The sequence below is a fragment of the Leptosomus discolor genome, unplaced genomic scaffold (assembly GCF_034619465.1).
Source record: "Leptosomus discolor isolate bLepDis1 unplaced genomic scaffold, bLepDis1.hap2 HAP2_SCAFFOLD_35, whole genome shotgun sequence".
Classification (NCBI taxonomy): domain Eukaryota; kingdom Metazoa; phylum Chordata; class Aves; order Leptosomiformes; family Leptosomidae; genus Leptosomus; species Leptosomus discolor.
Window position 1 is genome coordinate 240815 of NW_028237764.1, and position 18191 is coordinate 259005.

Sequence of the window (18191 nt, forward strand, 5' to 3'; positions counted from 1 at the left end):
TCCAGAGAAGGGCAACGAAGGTGGTGAAGGGTCTGGACAACAGGTCTTGTGAGGAGTGGCTGAGGGAAGTGGCGTTGTTCAGTTTGGAGAAGAGGAGGCTGAGGGGAGACCTTATTGCTCTCTACAACTACCTGAGAGGAGGTTTGTAGTGAGGTGGGAGTCAGTCTCTTCCCTCTAGTAAGAAGTGATAGGACAGGAGGAAATGTCTTCAAGTTGCTTCAGGGCAAGTTTAGTTTGGACATTAGGAAACTTCTTTACTGAATGAGTGGTCAAACATTGGAACAGGCTGCCCAGGTAAGTGGTGGACTCACCATCCCTGGAGGTGTTAAAAACCACACGATTCCATGATTCTATGATTGTTGCACTTGCCCAGATGTTTGCAAAGCTCATTTAGGTGATATCTGCTGCAGTACTTGCTAAAATAGACAACTAAAACTTGCTGTCGGTACTAAACCGGGAGGAGTGGCTGACATGCCAGAAGGCTGTGCTACCATTCAGCGAGACCTGGACAGGCTGGAGAGCTGGGCAGAGAGGAACCTGAGGTTCAACAAGGGCAAGTGGAGGGTCTTGCACTTGGGGAGGAATAACCCCATGCACCAGCTCAGGCTGGAGATCGACGTCTTGGAGACAATCTTTGTAGAGAAGGACCTGGGAATTATGGTGGACAGCAAGTTAACTATGAGCCAGCCATGGGCCCTTGTGGCCAAGAAGGTCAGTGGTGTCCTGGAGTGCGTGAAGAAGAGTGTGGCCAGCAGGTGGAGGGAGGTTCTCCTCCTCCTCTACTCTGCCCTGGTAAGGCCACATCTGGAGGTCTGTTCAGTTCTGGGCCCCCCCGTTCAAGAGGGACATGGAATTACTGGAGAGAGTCCAGTGGAGGGCTACAATGATGAGGGGACCGGAGCATCTCTCTTTTGAGGAAAGGCTGAGACCCCTGGAACTATTTAGCCTGGAGAAGATAAGACCTAGAGGGGACCTTATCAACACTTATTAATAACTAAAGGGCAGGTGTTCAAGAGGATGGGGCCAGGCTCTTCTCGGTGGTGTCGAGCGACGGGACAAGAGGCAAAGGGCAAGAACTGCAGCACAGGAAGTTCCGCCTCAACATGTGGAAAAACTCGCTTACATTGAGGATGACAGAGCACTGGAACAGGCTGCCCAAGGAGGTGGTGGAGTCTCCTTCTCTGGAGATATTCAAAACCCACCTGGACACAGTCAAGTGTCACCTGCTCTAGGTGAACCTGCTTTAGCAGGGAGGTTGGACTAGATGATCTCCAGAGGTCTCTTACAGCCCCCACCATTCTGTAATTCTGTGATTCTGTGACCTTGAGGAGAGGAGCTTGGGCATGATGAGGGATGCCGTATTAGCCAGTGGCACATGCTGACCATGAATAAGGCCTGCTGCACACAGGGCTGTATTTGGGGGAGCGTGGACACCCAGACAGGAATTATGATGGCCCTTGACTGAGCACTGGTGCGGCCACATCTGGACTAGTGTGTCTCCATGTGGGTTGCTCTGTTCTGAAGGAATGGGAAGGAACTGGAGAGGCTCCAGATGGGATCTGCCAGGATGGGGCTTGGGATCTGTGTGGAGGGCTGAGGGACCTGGGCTTCTTTAGGCTGATGAAGTGCACTCACAGGGCTCTATAATAACTGCTTGAAGGCTGGTTCCAGAGATGATGGAGCTTTTCTGGGAAGTGGGAAGACAAGGAAATCTCCACAGAGTGCTGCCTGCAAGATTAAGACTGCATGTGTGGAAAAAGAACTCTCCCTCAAAGGGCAGCCTTGTGGTGCAAGAGGTCCCCCAGAGGGAGTCTGGATCAACCCGTGGTTTTGTGTTTCAAGAAACAGGTGCTGAGGGTGAAGAGACATCAGTAAAGGTCTAGAAATGCTGAGGGCAGAGCTGTGTGGGAAAGCAAGATGGGTGTGTGCAGCCGGCAAGGGAAGAGGTGCAGGCGTGGCAGAGTGCAGGACAGCCTGCAGCAGAGATGGCCGAGGGCTCTGGCAAGGCTCAAAGGCCCAACAGGAGCAAGGCCTTGGGCCCCTTGGCTATGGCAGTGGCCTCTGCCACCAAGGCCTCCCAGGCAGAACTTTCCGTTTCTCCTTCCCCGTTGCTTGGGGAAGCCGGGAGGGCTTGTCCAGTTTCCTTGCCTTTGGCACTGCTCCCCCTCACACCCCACTGCCCCCGGGAAGAGCCCTGAGCCCCCCACGAGGGGCAGGATCTGCCTGCCCAGGGCCTGAGGCTCAGGGTTTGGACTTTCTGCTGGGTGAAACAAAGCCAGGGTTTTCTCAGCACTCCAGCCCCCTGCACAGGACCTTTGCCTACCTGCAAGCACAGCCTCCAGTTCTCTGCTCTAAGGAGTCCCTGGGGAGGCTTTGTCAGCAGTGGCCCTCAGTGGGGCCAATCAGTCCTACAAGGGACTTTGGGGTTTGCTTCTGACTTTGACAACTTGAGCAGTTTGCTCAGTTTCCTCTCAGTAGCTGAGATTCCTTTACTTAAGGCCAAATACCCCATGGGGCTCATTAAAAGACAGAAAGCCCTAAGGAGCTATTTGTCTTTCTTTAATTTTTTTCAAGTCTTCAAGATTTCTACAGCTAATTGGAGTCCTTTCACAATGTAGTTACAGACGAAAATTGAAAAGTGCACCTAATTAAAATTAATTTTAAAGTGTACTTTTATTTAATTTTCACTTCAGAGAAGAGATGATAGTAGCATTCTGCAATTGGCAGTGATGCAGAGTGTCTCCTCAGGAGCTCTGGACAGCTAGGAACAGCAGTCCCTTGAGGTCTGAATATACGGTCAGCTTTGCTCCTCACCTCCTCTACCTCCCCATTGCTGTCTTTGGCCAAAGGGGATTTACATCCTTTCTTACCTCAGACTTCTCCACTCAAGTCTGCAGACAAATGTCACATCTCCATTGCACCATCTCCCACCTGCTTTCCTTAGAGAACTGCCTGCACACAGGCACAGAAGGACTTCTCCCATGGGCAAGCAAAGAAAATTAAAGCAGGACCAAGTCTCATCAACAATAAAACACACTCCTCAACCCTATACTAAGTACAAGATGTCTCTAACAAGGTCGCCTTTCGACAAGGGATAATCCTGTGAGAAATGTCTTAGAGCAATAGATACACAAAGGTAGGTATAAACATAATGAAAGAGCTGTCGAGAGAAAACTAAACTACTGAAATTCTTTTATTTGCTGAATCTCAAAGCAGCTGCATTGGTGAGAGGTGTCTGAATGAACAAAGTGTAAAGGAAGGAGAAACCTGGAGAATGATGGAAAAGGCCTTTGCCTGGGCAGTTGGCATCTGAAAAGATGACTTTACAAATGGTCGTTTTATCAGGACAGGTGAAAATCCATGAAAAGGCAGAGAGATCAAATACAGCATGTGACAGGCAGAGTAGTGGTAATGCAGGTACAGAGGAAGATCACCATGGCTTTGGCAAAGACCCAGCTGGCCCCTGGCCTCACACCTCCTCAGCCACCATGGCCATCCCAAGCCCCTGCACAACCCAGCTCCAAGCTCTTGCTCTCCCAACTCCCCAGGCACCTGGGACCTCAGCAGCAGCTGCAAACCCAGGGGCTGCCTCCTGGCCTCCCATTTCCTCATCCCCCTGTGCCATCACAGGCACCTCCACCTGCCAGGACCTTGCTTCTGCCCTATCTCCTGCTCAGGCACAGGGGACATCCCCAGCAGCTGCACGTGCCGTGGTCCTGCTCCGCACCTCCTGGCTCCTCAGCCAAGAGGGGCTAGCCAGAAACGGGAAGAGATCCAGGACATGCTTCTGTCCTGTCCCCTCCTCAGCCATCACTGACATCCCCAGCAGCGGCACAAGCCTGCTGCACACTCCTGCCCTAGCAGCTCCTGAGCCATCAGGGACAGCAGGAGGAGCTGCACAAGGCAGGGGCTGCTCTTCACCTGTCACCTGTGCAGCCACCTATGACGTCACCCAGCACGACCCATTTAGCTTAGTGTCCTGTTTTAATGTGAAGCAAGAACAGCAGGGGTAGCACTGACCCAAATATTCTTCATTTTCCTACCACAAAGGAACCTCAGAGCACTCCAGAGAGTCTGGCGGCTCTCAGCGACCCATGCAGTACTTTAGCCCTCCGGCAGCCTGTTCCGGGCAATAAAAGCCTTCATGTCTGAGCTGCGAGTGTAGTTTACTCACACGCACCTCACTCAAAAAACCAGAGGTGGGGAATGCTCCACTTGCACTTTTGACACTGACACTTCCTTACGGAGCCCGTTACCACGTCTGCCCCAGCCAACCGCAGCTTCTTCAGAGCAGTCATGGGGGTGAGTTTTCCCCCAGAGGAGTTCTTCAGGCAGCTCAAGGGATGTTTTACTTCATTGCTGTGCATCACATGTCAGTGATTCACTCCAAAGGTTACGAGCTGACCACTGTTACACGCCCCACAAACGCAGACACTCCACAAGAAGCCGACACCCGACTGGGATGAAAGATTGCACAGTGAGGAATGATTAAGGCCCTGCCTGTAACCGCCTCTATTACTCCTGAATTTGACACCTTCTGGATGCAAGAACTAAGGCTAAAAACGCGCTCTACTGCCAGTCAGAACACGCTCAGAGTTTCAATATTATAAAAAGCATTACAAAAGAAAGCTGACAAATCCTTCATGCAACTGGGATTTGAGAAGCAAGCTGACACTGAACAAGGCAGAGCTTTCCTCTATGTTTTCTGATTCCTAGGATGCATTTCTTCCCAAGTAATACATGAAGAATCTGTAAACAATTAGCCACCACAATGTGATAGAAAGATTATAGTAGTCTTAAAAAAAAAAAAATAATCAAAAATCCCTCACACTCGAGGATTTCAGGAAAAAGATACTGTCAGCAACAAATCCAGTCTCTGCAAACAGGAAGGCAGACACCAACAATGACACTCTGGTTACACAGAAAATGACATGACATTTTCTCAAGAAGAAACTTAAATGTATTAAACATCAGTTACTGAGATCAGCTGCTTCGGGACGGGCCCCGCCAGCAGCAGATATCAATGTTCAGGAGCTTTCCTGAGGTTTTCCTGCTGTAGGGAAACGCCAGGGGAGCGACGAGACCCGCCCGGAGCTGGCAGCTCTTGCGGGAGAGGCGGAGGGGCCGTCGGCATGGCCAGAGCAACGGCTGTCACCGGCTGTCACTGCCTGCCCACAACAGGAGCCTGTGGGGAGCAAAGGAGCGGAGCGAGCAGCTCCCGCGGCATTGTGCGGGGAGGGCGCTGAAGCTCCGCCAGTTGGAGAGGCCAAGGGCGCTCATCCTCCCTGACCCTCGAGGCAGAAGGGTGGGCACTCGTGGCAGAGCCAAGGCTGCAGCTCTGGCTGGACACTCTGCACCACCGGCCCCGGCGGGGACCAGTGCCTCCAGCCAGACGGAGCTGCTGAAGGGAGAGGCTGCGGTTCAGCCCTCAGCCTGGGGGAAGTGCCTAGACCTTCCTCCTGGGGAAGGGGTGGGGAACAAACGCAGCTGCAAAAGCTGTGCTCAGGTGGAGGACCTCCTGCGGCAGGTGGCTGAGCTGCAGGAGACGGTCACAAGGCTGCAGAGCACCAGGGAGGCAGACAAGGAGAGAGCTAGCTGGATGCAGGGGAACGCAGCAGCGGAACCACAGCCTCTGGCCAAAGAGCCTGAGGTTCTTCCACCAGCACACCCAAAACCACTCCCTCCAGCCAAAGAGGCAAAACTCTGCCACTGACACACCCAAAACAGGGGGAAGCCAACCATACTGAGATTGGGAAGTCGTGCAGGGAAGATCGAGAAGGAGGAAGAAGCCTTCCTCAAAGCCTGAGGTGCTCCTGCAGAACCACTTCATGGCTCTGCAGAATGAGGAGGGAAAAAAGGATGATGACATAGAGAACACCTCAGAGTTGGGGAAGGCGGCTAGATCGGCTCCCCGAATTACAATAAGTGCATCCAAGAAAAAGCGATGGGTAATAGTAGTGGGAGACTCTCTTTTGAGGGGTACTGAGGCACCCATCTTATAACCTGCTGTCTATAGAGTTTTATTGTTCACCAGGGGCTGGGATTAGGGATGTCACAGAGAGACTACCCAACCTGGTACCTCCCATGGAGCACTCTCCATTGCTGCTGTTTCCCGTGGGCAGCAGTGACACAGCGAGAAGCAATGTCACGAGCATCGAGAGGGATTCCAGAGCCCTAGGAGAGGCAGTGAAGGACTCGGGGGCCAAGGTCATCTTTTCACCAGTCCTCCCAGTCAAAGGCAAGGGGCTTGGAAGAGACGCCAGATTCAGGAAAATCCATGAATGGCTGAAGGAGTGGTGCCACAGCCAGGGCTTTTGCTACTTAGACCATGGGACTCGCTTTGAGAAGCCTGGTCTCCTGGGGGTTGCTGGAGGACATTCTCTCAGAGAAGGGGAGAACATCTTTGGACAAAGCCTAGCCAATCTCGGAAGGAGGGCTTTAAACTAGATTGGCTGGGGGAGGGGATCCTCAATCCATCCCACTTCAAGGCCAGTGCCAGAAACAGATGCCCTCGCCCTGGAGATGGATCCCAGGCCAGCGAGAGAGCACATCAAGTGTAAGAGAAGGAATTCCAGCCAGGAAGCACTCCAGCTGGGAAGTCGGCTTCAATGGGAGGAGGGACTCACATAAATGCCCCTATACAACTCACAGAGAGTGGGGAACAAACAAGAGGCATGAGAGATGTGTGCACATCTACAAGGCTGTGATGTTACAGGTACCAGTGAGAGGTGGTGAGATAGCTCCTGTAACTGGAATGTAGGAACAGATGGGTATAGGCTCTTTAGGAAAGACAGGCAGGGGTCCTGGTGGGCAGCAGGATGACCATGAGCCAGCAATGTGCCTTTGTGCAGTCCAGAGGTTATGATCTGGTGGCAGTTACAGAGACATGGTGGGACAGCTCACATGACTGGAATGTGGTCATGGATGGCTGTGTCCTTTTCAGGAAAGACAGGCCAACAAGGTGAGGTGGTGGAGTCGCTCTTTACGTAAGAGAACAACTAGAATGTATGGAGTTCTGGCCAGGGGTGGATGAGGAGCTAGCTGAGTTTTTGGGTGAGACTCAAGGGGCAGGCTAGCATGGGAGATACTGTTGTGGGTGTCTGTTACAGGCCACCCGATCAGGATGAGGAAGTTGAAGAGGCCTTGTACAGGCAGCTGACAGCAGCCTCACAATCACAGGCCCTGCTTCTCATGGGGGATTTTAACTCCCCAGATATCTGCTGGAAGGCCTACACAGGCAGCCATTCACAGTCCAGGAGATTCCTCCAGTGCATCGGTGATAACTTCTTGATGCAATGTTGGTGGATGAGCCAAAAAGGAGGGGAGCACTGCTGGATCTCCTACTCACTAACAAGCAGGGTCTGGTTGAGCAGTGAAGGTCGAGGGCAGCTTTGGCTGCAGCAACCATGAGATGGTGGAGTTCAGGATCTGGTCTGATAGGAACAGAATACCAAGCAAGGTCACAGCCTTGGACTTCAGCAGGGCCAAATTTGGCCTTTTCAAGCAATTTCTAGGGGAAATCCCATTGGACAGGGTACTAGAAGGGAAAGGGGCCCAAGACAGTTGGTTTCTATTCAAGGACGAGTTCTTCTAAGCTCAAGACCTGAGCATCCCAGTGGGTAGGAAATCAAGAAAGGGAGCCAGGAGACCCACGGGGCTAAACAGGGAACTAATGGGCAAACTCAAGTGGAAGAAGAGAGTCTATAGATCTTGGAAGGAGGGGATGGCCACTGGGGAGGACTGTTGTCTGTGTTGTCAGAGGATGTAGGGAGGCCACTAGGAAAGCTAAGGTCTTGGGTCTCGAGATAATGATGCAGCAATTATATGCTAACAGTGTTCCTGTCTCCTAATGCCTGTGTAGTATGGTGTGGAATTGTGACATCAGAGGAGACAAGTTGTTGGTGAGGACATCCTGGGACATGCCCTATGGCAGCCAGTCCCCGGGTGTCAGGGTGTGTGGGCAGGTGCCTAGGGTGGTTATCACCTCCCAGTGCCTGTGCTTTGAAGCCTGAAAAGGCAGGTAATCCCGCTCCATGGACACACTGCCTAACAGAAGGGTGCCTTGCCTACCCCAGTGAAACCCAGCAGCTCCTAGGGCTGTGTCGGGGATAGCCTGACTGAGGAAGATGAAATTGGCCTCGACAGCATCCCAGTATACCCATGAGAAGATGAAAGAAGTGGATGAAGAATGTTGTAAACAGGCTTGCGAAGGTGATAAGAGACTGAGCAAGGAGAGACTAAACAAGTGAATACCACAGAGCAGAAATTTGGCAAGAGAGTGAAGTGGGAAATACCGTAGGAGCTCCAGTCAATCAGTACGTGAATAGAGGTGAATGGACAGAGGTATTGAGCGAATCGTTTTAGCAGCCTTAGTGCATGAACCAGTGGAGAGATAAGAAAGGTTATAAAAGGGAATAGGGAAGTTTTCTGCTGCGCCATCTCGGCCTTTTGTAACTTAATAAAGGCTGCCTTCTTTTTTACATATATTTTTGTCTACGTCGGTCCCTACTGCGACAGGGCTGTACTGGTCTTGCCCTGTGTGTATTGAGACACTGTTCAGAGCATGGCTGTGATACAGATCCAAGCCACTCTTGAGGATGCCGTGATTGTGACACAAGGATAACATTCAGGGACACCGTAGCTGGGATTGGAACCCAAACCACACCTGAGGGCAGCAGGGATAAGATAGGAACCCAAGCCCCAACACACTGGAGGAATCACCCCACCAGTAAAAGAGTAATGCGAGACACAGAGGTGGACAGGTCTGTACCACCTAATAGTAAGGGAGGAGAACAAGTCAAAGCATGAAACTGTTGTTTGGGATGGAATAGAAGGAAGAATTGAGAAAAATCACCAAAACAGACCAAAACTACCAGGTCACTGAACTTGAGAGACCTTGGAGAAATGCAGCAATATAACAGGTGCCAGAAAGGCAAGCAGAGCGGTGCCTGGCTCCTCCACTGCTGGAGTGGTGGGGCCACCGGCCAAGAGTTAGAGGGTAAGGAAGCTCAACAGCTGGAGTCACTCACCAGGGACAAGGGAAGTGACAGAGAAATCCCTGAGGAACATCAACACAACAAGCAAGTAGACCAGGAGCAACAATGGAAGGGGCTGAGGCGGACCGAGACTGGGAACACGAGAGTTAACTAGTCATAACTTGGTGGAATCCTGTAGGGTCAGGACATCTAGGGAGAACTTCAATGTCCAGATGGGCTTGAGATGGAGGGGTGGACCTGACCACTGAAGCCATTGCAGGTGTTATTCAGGAGTGTGACACATGCACCAGAGTCAAGTGAGCCAAGCGAGCAAAGCCTCTGTGGTGTGAAGGATGGTGGCTGCGATATCAATCCAGAGAGGCCTCACAGATGGGTTATATCACACTGCCACGAACCTGCCCAGGCAAGCGCCATGTCCTTACTGTGGTGGAAGTGACAACCAGATGGTTGGCAACATGCCCCATGACCCAAACCACCACCCGAAACACCATCCTGGGCCTTGAAGAGCAAGTGCTGTGGCACCCCAGAAAGACCTGAGGCAGACAGCAGGATTCCTTTCTGAAACACCCTCAGAAGCCCCTGGGCCAGGGAACGTGGCAATGATTGGGTGTGCCACATCCCCTGTCACACACCAGCCTCCGGAATGATTGACCGAGAGAAGGGACTGTTAAGGACAAGAGTGAGAGCAAAGGGGGCTGGGAAATACAAGCGGTGGGATGCAGCCTGGGCAGGAGCCACATGCCTAGGTAATACCAGAGGATGGACTGATCAACCTGGCCCTGCCCAGACAAAAACCTGCCTGTTGTAGAAGGAGATAAGATCCCTATAGTGCATGTAGGGAACAGGCTGGGAAAGACAGCACGGGTTGGAAATGGCCAACCAGATTGTGGGATTGCTTTTGCTCTAGGACGCAGGTCCACTGGGTGGATGATGGGGGAATATGACTTGTACTTACAGTAGATTTAACCTGGGTCATATATAATCTATGATTTGAGTTACATATTTTAGGAAGTACCGCAGCAGACACCTCCAAAATATACCTCGTAAAAAGCTGACCCAACCTGAGCTAGATTCCCTGTTCAGAAACTCCAGACAACACAACACTCTTGTCCTGAGAAAGCACCATATCAAATGGAACCCAAATCATGGACAACATGAACTCAGTGGATACTTCATGGGCAATTTATTGGATATTTGAGAGATATTTAATTGACAATTTGTGGCAAAACCAATGCTGAGAACAAAGTGATGTTCTAGTGGTTTGCACAGCATCAAGGCCTGCTCTGTTTCTGATTCTGCCCCTTCAGTGAATAGACTGGGGGGGTGGGGGTGCATAAGCCTTGGAGTGGACATAACCAGGTCAATGTAGCAACTGAACATGCTCTTCAACTCTGTGAATGAGGTTGGAAGAGGTATGTGAGCAAGCTGCAGGGTGGTGCTTAACATCTTCCTGGAGTTAATGCGCAACATTTACAAACAAGGTAGAGCTGGTGAGGAATGGAAAAGTCCAGGGTGAGAAGTTTGGGTTTAAAATCCTCAGAAAATGAAGGAAACAAAAGATTAGAGCTTGTGGAAGGCAGATTTTGGCCTGCTGAGGGACCTACGTAAAGACTGCCAGGGAGCTACAGCCCTGCAGAGAAGATGGGTTCAGAGAGCTGTTTGATGCTCAAGGATCTTCTCTTCATGATCCAGAATGGTCCAACCTGACATGCTGGAGGTCACATCAAGGTGGCAGGAGGCTGGCATGGCTGAGAAAAGAGCTGCTGGTTAAAAGCAAGCATGAAGGGGAAGCCCAGAAAAGGCGGCAGCTGGCTGCCTTCCAGCCTCCTTGGTTCTGTGATTTTGGGAGGAGATGACACTCCAGAGCTCTTGGCAGCACTGCCCTCCTGCCAGGATCTCCCTTCGTCCCAGGCAGGCAAAGGCACGGTCAAGGTGGCTCTGATGCTGAGTAAACCTGGGGGTGTTCCATGAAGGTTACAGGTCCTGACCTCCAGCCTCTGGGAAGGGAGAACATGTCCCTCAGGCGTTGCTCAGGCCTCTCCTGGGGACAGTCTGATCTGCACGGTGCAATGGCAAGCGCAGGTGTGGGACACTGTAGGACATCCTGTGGTGGAGACGCTCAAGGGCTCTGGCAAGACAAAAAGCCCCCAAGAGAACCGAGGGCTTTCTCCCCTTGGCTAGGGCTGTTGTCTCAACCCCCAAGGCCTACCAGAAGACCCCTTCACCTTATGTCACCAGCACCTCAGTGCCTCCTCAGCCCACCCAGGACAAACCCAGAAGCAGAGGACCTTGGCCCTGTCCTTGGCACTGCACATCCCCACATCACCCTGCCCCAGGAAGAACCCTGAGGAATGGCTGAGGGACAGGGTCTGCCTTGCAGGGGCTGGGGAGTCAGGGCTTGGTCTTTTGGCTTGATAAAGCACACCAAGGTTTACTCAGCATCTGAGACACCTTCACCTTACCTTTGCCTACCTGTCCTCACTGCCTCCAGGTTTCTTTTTTAACCAGCCTTCAGGGAGGCTTTGTCAGTAACGTCCCTCAGGGGAACCCATTAGTGCTCCGAGAAACTTTGGAGTTTGCATCTGACTTTGACTCCTCCAGAGGTTTCCTCAGGTTCCCCTCAGTGTCTGAATTTCATGAACTTCACACTAGACCACCAGAGAGACGATTAAAATGCTTTTGGGCTGTTGCTCTGGTGCTGATCTGGGCTGGGCTCCTGGGACAGAGAGAGCTCCTAGCAAGCAGGCAGAGCTGCAGGGAGACAGCTCTGCCCAGCAGCAGCTGCTCTGCCAAGCGCAGCAGGGCTGAGGGGGCTGCCTGTGGGCACCAAGGAGAAAGGAGCGGGGCAGAGAGAGGTTGAAGGCAGGGGAGAGGGGGAGGATGGCTGAGAGCTCACTGGAGGAGAACTCTTCCCAGCCTCTGACACAGTAAGTCTCTGGGTGCAGGGTGATGTGTCGGTGGCTCCTTGCAGGATCTCCTGAATGTGTCCAACCTCTGGGATCTGTCTATGATGGAGAAGAGGAAGCCGGGCTGCAGAGCAGGGCTTCCCTAGTGCAGTGTGAGAGGGACAGGGCATGACGGCTGCCTTCTGGTGGGGATGGCTGTGGGGTGTGAAGGTGGGTGTGCAGCCAGGGTTGCCCATGCACCTTCTAAGCGTGGTCCCTTCACCACAGGAGACTGTGTCCTGGGGCCGAGACTCTGTCACAAGCCAGAATCAGCACTCACTGTGCCCAGGGAGCTCTCCATGGAGCTGTGGGTGGAAGGACTGCTCTCCAGCAGGGCAGGGCAGGGATCTTCTGCTGTTCAAAGGATGCTGTGCTGCTTTGGACTTCTCACAACTTCAGATCGCCACAGGACATTGGCAGTGGCAGCTTCTCAAGAAGCACATCAAGGCAGGGTTTACCTGAATGGGAAGGAGCCTGTGCTTTCAGTCTTCTACTCTGAGTGGCCTCAGGGGTGGAGGGAGGGTTTGTACCTGGAAATTATTCTCTCAGTCTGGGAGGAGGCACTGAAAGTCCAGATGTGTTTCACTTGGAGGTTTCTAAATCTGGGATTATCAAAAATAAACCACCTTTGGCTTTCAGACATCCCCAGCATCACCTCTCCATCCTCATCAGCAATGAATTCATGTTCCCATCAGATCCTGCAGCCACGGAGACACCCCTGGGCAGTGCTTGGCTGCCAGGAGGGGGTCTGCAAGGCAGAGCTGAGCACAGAGCGTGTGGGATGGGTCTGTGAGCATTGCCAGGGAGGAGATGTAGGGAGAGAGAAAGAGCTCCTGACAGGGACAGCTCCAGAGACATGGGCAGAGTAAACCAGAAAAGTCATGTCAGTGGGAATTGAGAAAGCTCTTGGTTTAACACAGAGAAGTACTTCCGAGCAAGCCTCCCTGATCAATCCTCAACCCGAGCAGACCCTCTGCCCTCAAGGTGCGGGGTCCAGGGCAGGAGCTGTCTCCTTCTCATCCAGAGCTGCAGTAGAGCAAAGATGCATCTCTCCTGACACATAAATCTCTTCCTTCTGCAGAGAAAAGGGACTGAGAGCAGCAGGTCTGGGATGTCACCAACGTGGAGGTGCTGTGCTCTGCTGTGTAAGGAGGCGGCTTTCCTGAGTGCCAGCTGTCTTCCTCTCCTGTTCTCCTTTCGCAGAAGGACCAGGTTATTACTTTGTGGTTTTTTCACCAATTCCTGCTGCTCCTTTTCTAGTTGTTGAAGGTCTGGGTTGTGTGGGGTGGGGGAGTGAGGGGAGTCTCAGACGCATTTTGAGAAACTGAACCTAGGGGCCTTTGGGCAATGCAGTGTGTGGGACTTGGAAATAACTTGGGTCTCTCTTCAGGAGAAGCTGGGCTCTGTCTCTTGGGATCTGAGGATCTCCATGGGGATAAGAGGTTTAAGTGCCCTTCCCTCATGCTGGAGGCACTTCAGCGGGGGAGGATGGGAACCTACGGACAGCCCCATTCTCCCCCACAGGCACGCTGCTCTTATCATGTCTGGAGAGAGCCTGGAGATGGAAAATGTGGGGAGAAAGGTTCTGTGTTGGCCGTGAGTGATTCCGACCCAGACTTTGCTGTTCAGGAGAGCAGAGTTGGAAGGGCTGGGTCCCTCCCTGGGCTCTTCCCACTCAGACACAGCAGGTCTGGGTGCTGACTCCATCGCACTGCAATAAATAGGGACAATGGTCACACAGTGACTGAGGCAAATATGTCTCACTGGATTGAAGGCACCCATTGCCAGGAACACCTACCGAATGCAGGGACTGTTCGACACCACTGCAATAGCACAGGTCTGACTTGTCTGGAGCCCATGGGCAGAGTCCCTGCTCATCAATCCTGATCTCACAAAAAGGAACTGACAGAAGGTCCCCCAAAACAAAGAGAAGTCCTTGTGTTGGGTGTCTATGGGAAATGGCATAAGACTGGCTCAGAGAAATCTGTCCTCACTTGTCAATGTCTTCTTTTTCAAGTTTTCCATTCCTGCAGTGAAATAATGTCCAATGGCAGCTCCATCACGCAGTTCCTCCTCCTGCCATTTGCAGACACACGGGAGCTGCAGCTCTTGACCTTCGGGCTCTTTCTAGGCATCTACCTGGCTGCCCTCCTGGGCAACGGACTCATCATCACCGCCATAGCCTGCGACCACCATCTGCACACCCCCATGTACTTCTTCCTCCTCAACCTCTCCCTCCTTGACCTGGGCTCCCTCTCCACCACTCTCCCCAAAGCCATGGCCAATTCCCTCTGGAACACCAGGGCCATCTCCTACTCAGGATGTCTTGCCCAGGTCTTTCTATTTCTCTTTTTTATAGTAGCAGAGTATTGTCTTCTCACCATCATGGCCTACGACCGCTACGTTGCCATCTGCAAACCCCTGCACTACGGGACCCTCCTGGGCAGCAGAGCTTGTGTCCACATGGCAGCAGCTGCCTGGGGCACTGCTTTTCCCTATGCTCTGCTGCACACGGCCAATACCTTTTCACTGCCCCTCTGCCAGGGCAATGCTGTGGACCAGTTCTTCTGTGAAATCCCCCAGATCCTCAAGCTCTCCTGCTCAGACGCCTACCTCAGGGAGGCTGGGGTAATTGTGGTTAGCGTAATTTTTGACTTTTTTTGTTTTGTGTTCATTGTGGTGTCCTATGTGCAGATCTTCAGGGCCGTGCTGAGGATCCCCTCGGAGCAGGGACACCACAAAGCCTTTTCCACCTGCCTCCCTCACCTGGCCGTGGTCTCCCTGTTTCTAAGCACTATTTTTTTTGCCTACCTGAAGCCCCCCTCTATTTCTTCCCCAGCTATTGACTTGTTGATGGCAGTTCTGTATTCTGTGGTGCCTCCAGCACTGAACCCCCTCATCTACAGCATGAGGAACCAGGATCTTAAAGACACGTTGAGGAAGCTGATTCTGTCACTAGTCTCTCAGCACCATTAACCTGCCCATGTCTCTTCAGAAGTGACTTCAAATTCATCCTGGGAACGTCCTGTGCTTTGGGCATGGCATTTGTCCAGGAACATCTGTATCCACTTCACTTCCACAGAGACATGAACCCTCCCTGTCTGACCCAGAGGCCTGTTCACGTGTGTCTGGCCCAACGGTACAGCTAACCTCCTGTGTTGTATCTCTGTAATAAAAGGGGATTTCTTCAGTGCCTCTGTCTGGAGGTTGAGCTGAGGATAGGATGAAGAGATTGCCCCACATGTCCGTGCTGCTGTGCTTGGGTTCTCCATGAGCTGAGGGGAGAATGGCATGAGACAACATGTTAGGGAAGGGGCCTGGGCTGAGCCTTCACCTATGGGTGCCCAGTGCCCCTGGAAATAGTGAGTGATCCACAGGGGTCTGCCTGGGGCGGTCACCCCATGGCTTTTGGGCACCACAGCCTGCTCGTCTGCAGAGCAGCACCAACAGCTCAGGGCCCTGTGGAGAGCACAGGGAGGGGGCAGGAGCGGCAAAGTCAGGCCAGCAAAGACAGAATTCTCCTGGTGACAGGCTGTCAGGGGAGAGGGACATCCCTGGAGAAGAGCAAAGGAGAAACTCTGTGATTCCAGAAGAGTAATAAACGACAAGAAAAGAAATCTATTTCTGCATGCCCCAGCTCAGGGCAGGTTTCTCTATGGATGGTGGAACAGGAGCAGCCTGAGGAGTCCCTGGGCCAAGAGTCCTTCTTGGGAGAGGGGCTGGCACAGAGGGGCTTGCTGACAGTGGACAAGAAGGATGTCTTGGGGACACAGGGAGACCCTGGTCATCTCGCCTCCTCAGGCCATTGCTGGCCCTCGTCCCTGAGGGGGCTGACGGGGAGGCTGAGACACCACTCTGCCCTCCAGGAGCTCCTGTGACCTTCAGAGGGCCTGGGGCTGAGGAGCTGAGTGCGCAGGGCTTTGCAGCACCCATCAGCGGGCGCTGCCACGGGGTCAGCCCAGCATGGGCTGCTTCTCTGGGCTGCACAGGGGAGAGATGGGCAGGGGAGAGCCAGGGAGGGACTGGGCTGGGCTGGAAAGTGCTCAGGAGAGGAACACACGGAAGGTAGCTGAGCTGTCCGACCATGCAGGGGGAGAACTCGCACCAGGGCTCATAGGAGGGAGCTGAGACTCACAGACACAGGAGAAGGGAGCCTGGTCTGGGCCTTTGGTGGCGTGGACGGTTGGGGAAGGTGCCTCAGGGCACTTACAACCCCCCAGCCTTTCTCAGTGGTCATTTCCAGCGCTGGCAGCACACACCAAGTCTATGGGTGAATTTTCCTGTTTGGCCATTTCCATCCTCCTGCGGGGATCACTGCTTGAATCCCTTTGCTTGAAGCAAGGGACCTCCAAGATGGTCAGGGACTGGAGCACCTTTCCCAAGAGGAGAGGCTGAGGGAGCTGAGCAAGTCCAGCCTGGAGAATGGAAGGCTAGAGGGACTTCATCGCGGCCTGCCAGTACCTAAAAGGACTTTATGACTAATAGACAAGCTCTTTCAGCATGGTGTGCAGTGGGTGGGAGATGAAAGAGAAGAGGGTCAGCCTTTTTTACAGTCTAAACCCTCATTTTTAGGGCAGAAATCCTGCTTCAGGTTCCAAAAATACATTGATAGCATCCAAAGCCTCATTTTCCCTCTCCAAATTCTTACTTTTGGCTTCCAAAGCCTCACTCTTTGCTTGCAAAGCCTCATTTTTCGAGTCCCAAAGCCTCTTTTTCAGTTCCAAAGCTTTGCTACTAGGGTTGAAAGCCTCCTGTTTGGATTCAAACCCTCCTTTTGAGGATCCAAACCCTCACTTCTAAGTCCAAAGTCCCTCTTCTAAGGTCTAGAGACTAACCTGAAGGGCCCAGAGCATTATTTTAAGGCCCTAATCTGATTTTGCAGGTCCAAGGTCTCAATTTGAGAGTCCAAAGCCATATTTGTAGGCTCCAAAGGCTCATGTTGGGGCCCAGTCCCTCATCCTGAGATTCCAAGGCCTCCTTTTCAGGGATCAAAGCCTCATTTTCAGGATCCGGTCTGCAATTTGGATGGCCTAAAGCCTCTTTTTGAGGGTCTAAAGACACAGTTTTAGGGTCCAAAGCCACATTTTCAAGCTCCAAAGTGGCATTTTTAGGATCCAGCCTGTTGTTCTCAGGGTCCAAGCTGCATCTGGTGTGCCCAAAGCCCCATTGTTATGGTCCAAACGCCTCCTTTAAGGCCCAAAGACTCATTTTAGGGTCCAAAGCTGTCTTTTCAGTTCCCAGACCCTCATTTTCATGTTTCAAAGCAGTATTCTTAGGATCCAGACAGTCATCTTTAGGAGCCAAGCTGCAACTTGAGTGTCGAAAACCTCCTTTTTGTGACCCCCATCCCTTTCTTTATGTTCCAAAGCCTCATTTTTCAAGTCCAAAGCTTTAATTCCAGGGTTGAAAGCCTCCCTTTTAGGGTGCAAATCCTACTTTTCAGAATCCAAACCCTTACTTTAAGCTCCAAGCCCCAATTTTGAGGTCCAGAGCTTCACCTGAAGGGTCCAGAGTGTCATTTTTAAGGGCCCAGGACCGATTTTGCAGGTCCAATGTCTCATTTATAGAGCCCAAAGCCTTATTTGCAAGGTCCAAAGCTCATTTTGGGGCCCAAACTCTCGTTTTGATCTTCCAAGGCCATTCTGTATTAATCCACCAAAAAACCTCTCAGAGGAAGAAGTGTAATTGCCAATTGTCTCCACGCGATGGTACCCGAAGTACAGTCATGGCATCAGTGCAGAGCCTGAACACCAGACCAAGCTCAAGGGCGTTGTTTTATAGTAAATCTTCCCGGCAAAACACCACTGAGCCCGACAGAGCACAGCAAACTGCAAAAGTCCAAACCAGCAACAAAGGGAGTGTGGCACAGATCAGATAAAATACTATCAAGATCAGATAAATCAATACTGTGACCAGCAATTTTTAACAGATATAATAATTAAAAATTCCTTGTGATACGCTCTGTTTAAACCTATTGTTATCTCAAACCCTTTGATCCCCACGCTGAGTGTGCTGTTGTGGCAGTGGGGGATGAATCAGAAGGGTGAAAGTGAGAAAAACTTGTGGGTTGAGATAAAAACAGTTTAATAATTAAAAAGACATTAAAACCCAAAAGTAATGGAAAACAAAACCAACCAAGAAAGAGAAAAATCCAAGAAAAAACAGCCATGCAAAAGAAAAGAGTTGCTCACGACCAACTGACTGATGCCAGTCCCACAGCAGCAGCTCCCACGCTAACCTTAACCCCCCA

General features: G+C 52.0%; 1 protein-coding gene across 1 annotated transcript in view; it reads left to right on the forward strand.

Annotated features, from left to right (window-relative positions):
- Nucleotides 1-591: 591 nt before the first annotated feature.
- The window catches only part of LOC147412879 (olfactory receptor 14A16-like), an 83125-nt gene continuing 65525 nt past the window's right edge, over nucleotides 592-18191 (forward strand). Inside the window, exons 1-2 of the mRNA XM_086480758.1 lie at nucleotides 592-755; nucleotides 13975-14299. Of these exons, the coding sequence (XP_086336884.1) occupies nucleotides 592-755; nucleotides 13975-14299 (489 nt within the window). The remainder of the gene's footprint in view (nucleotides 756-13974; nucleotides 14300-18191) is intronic.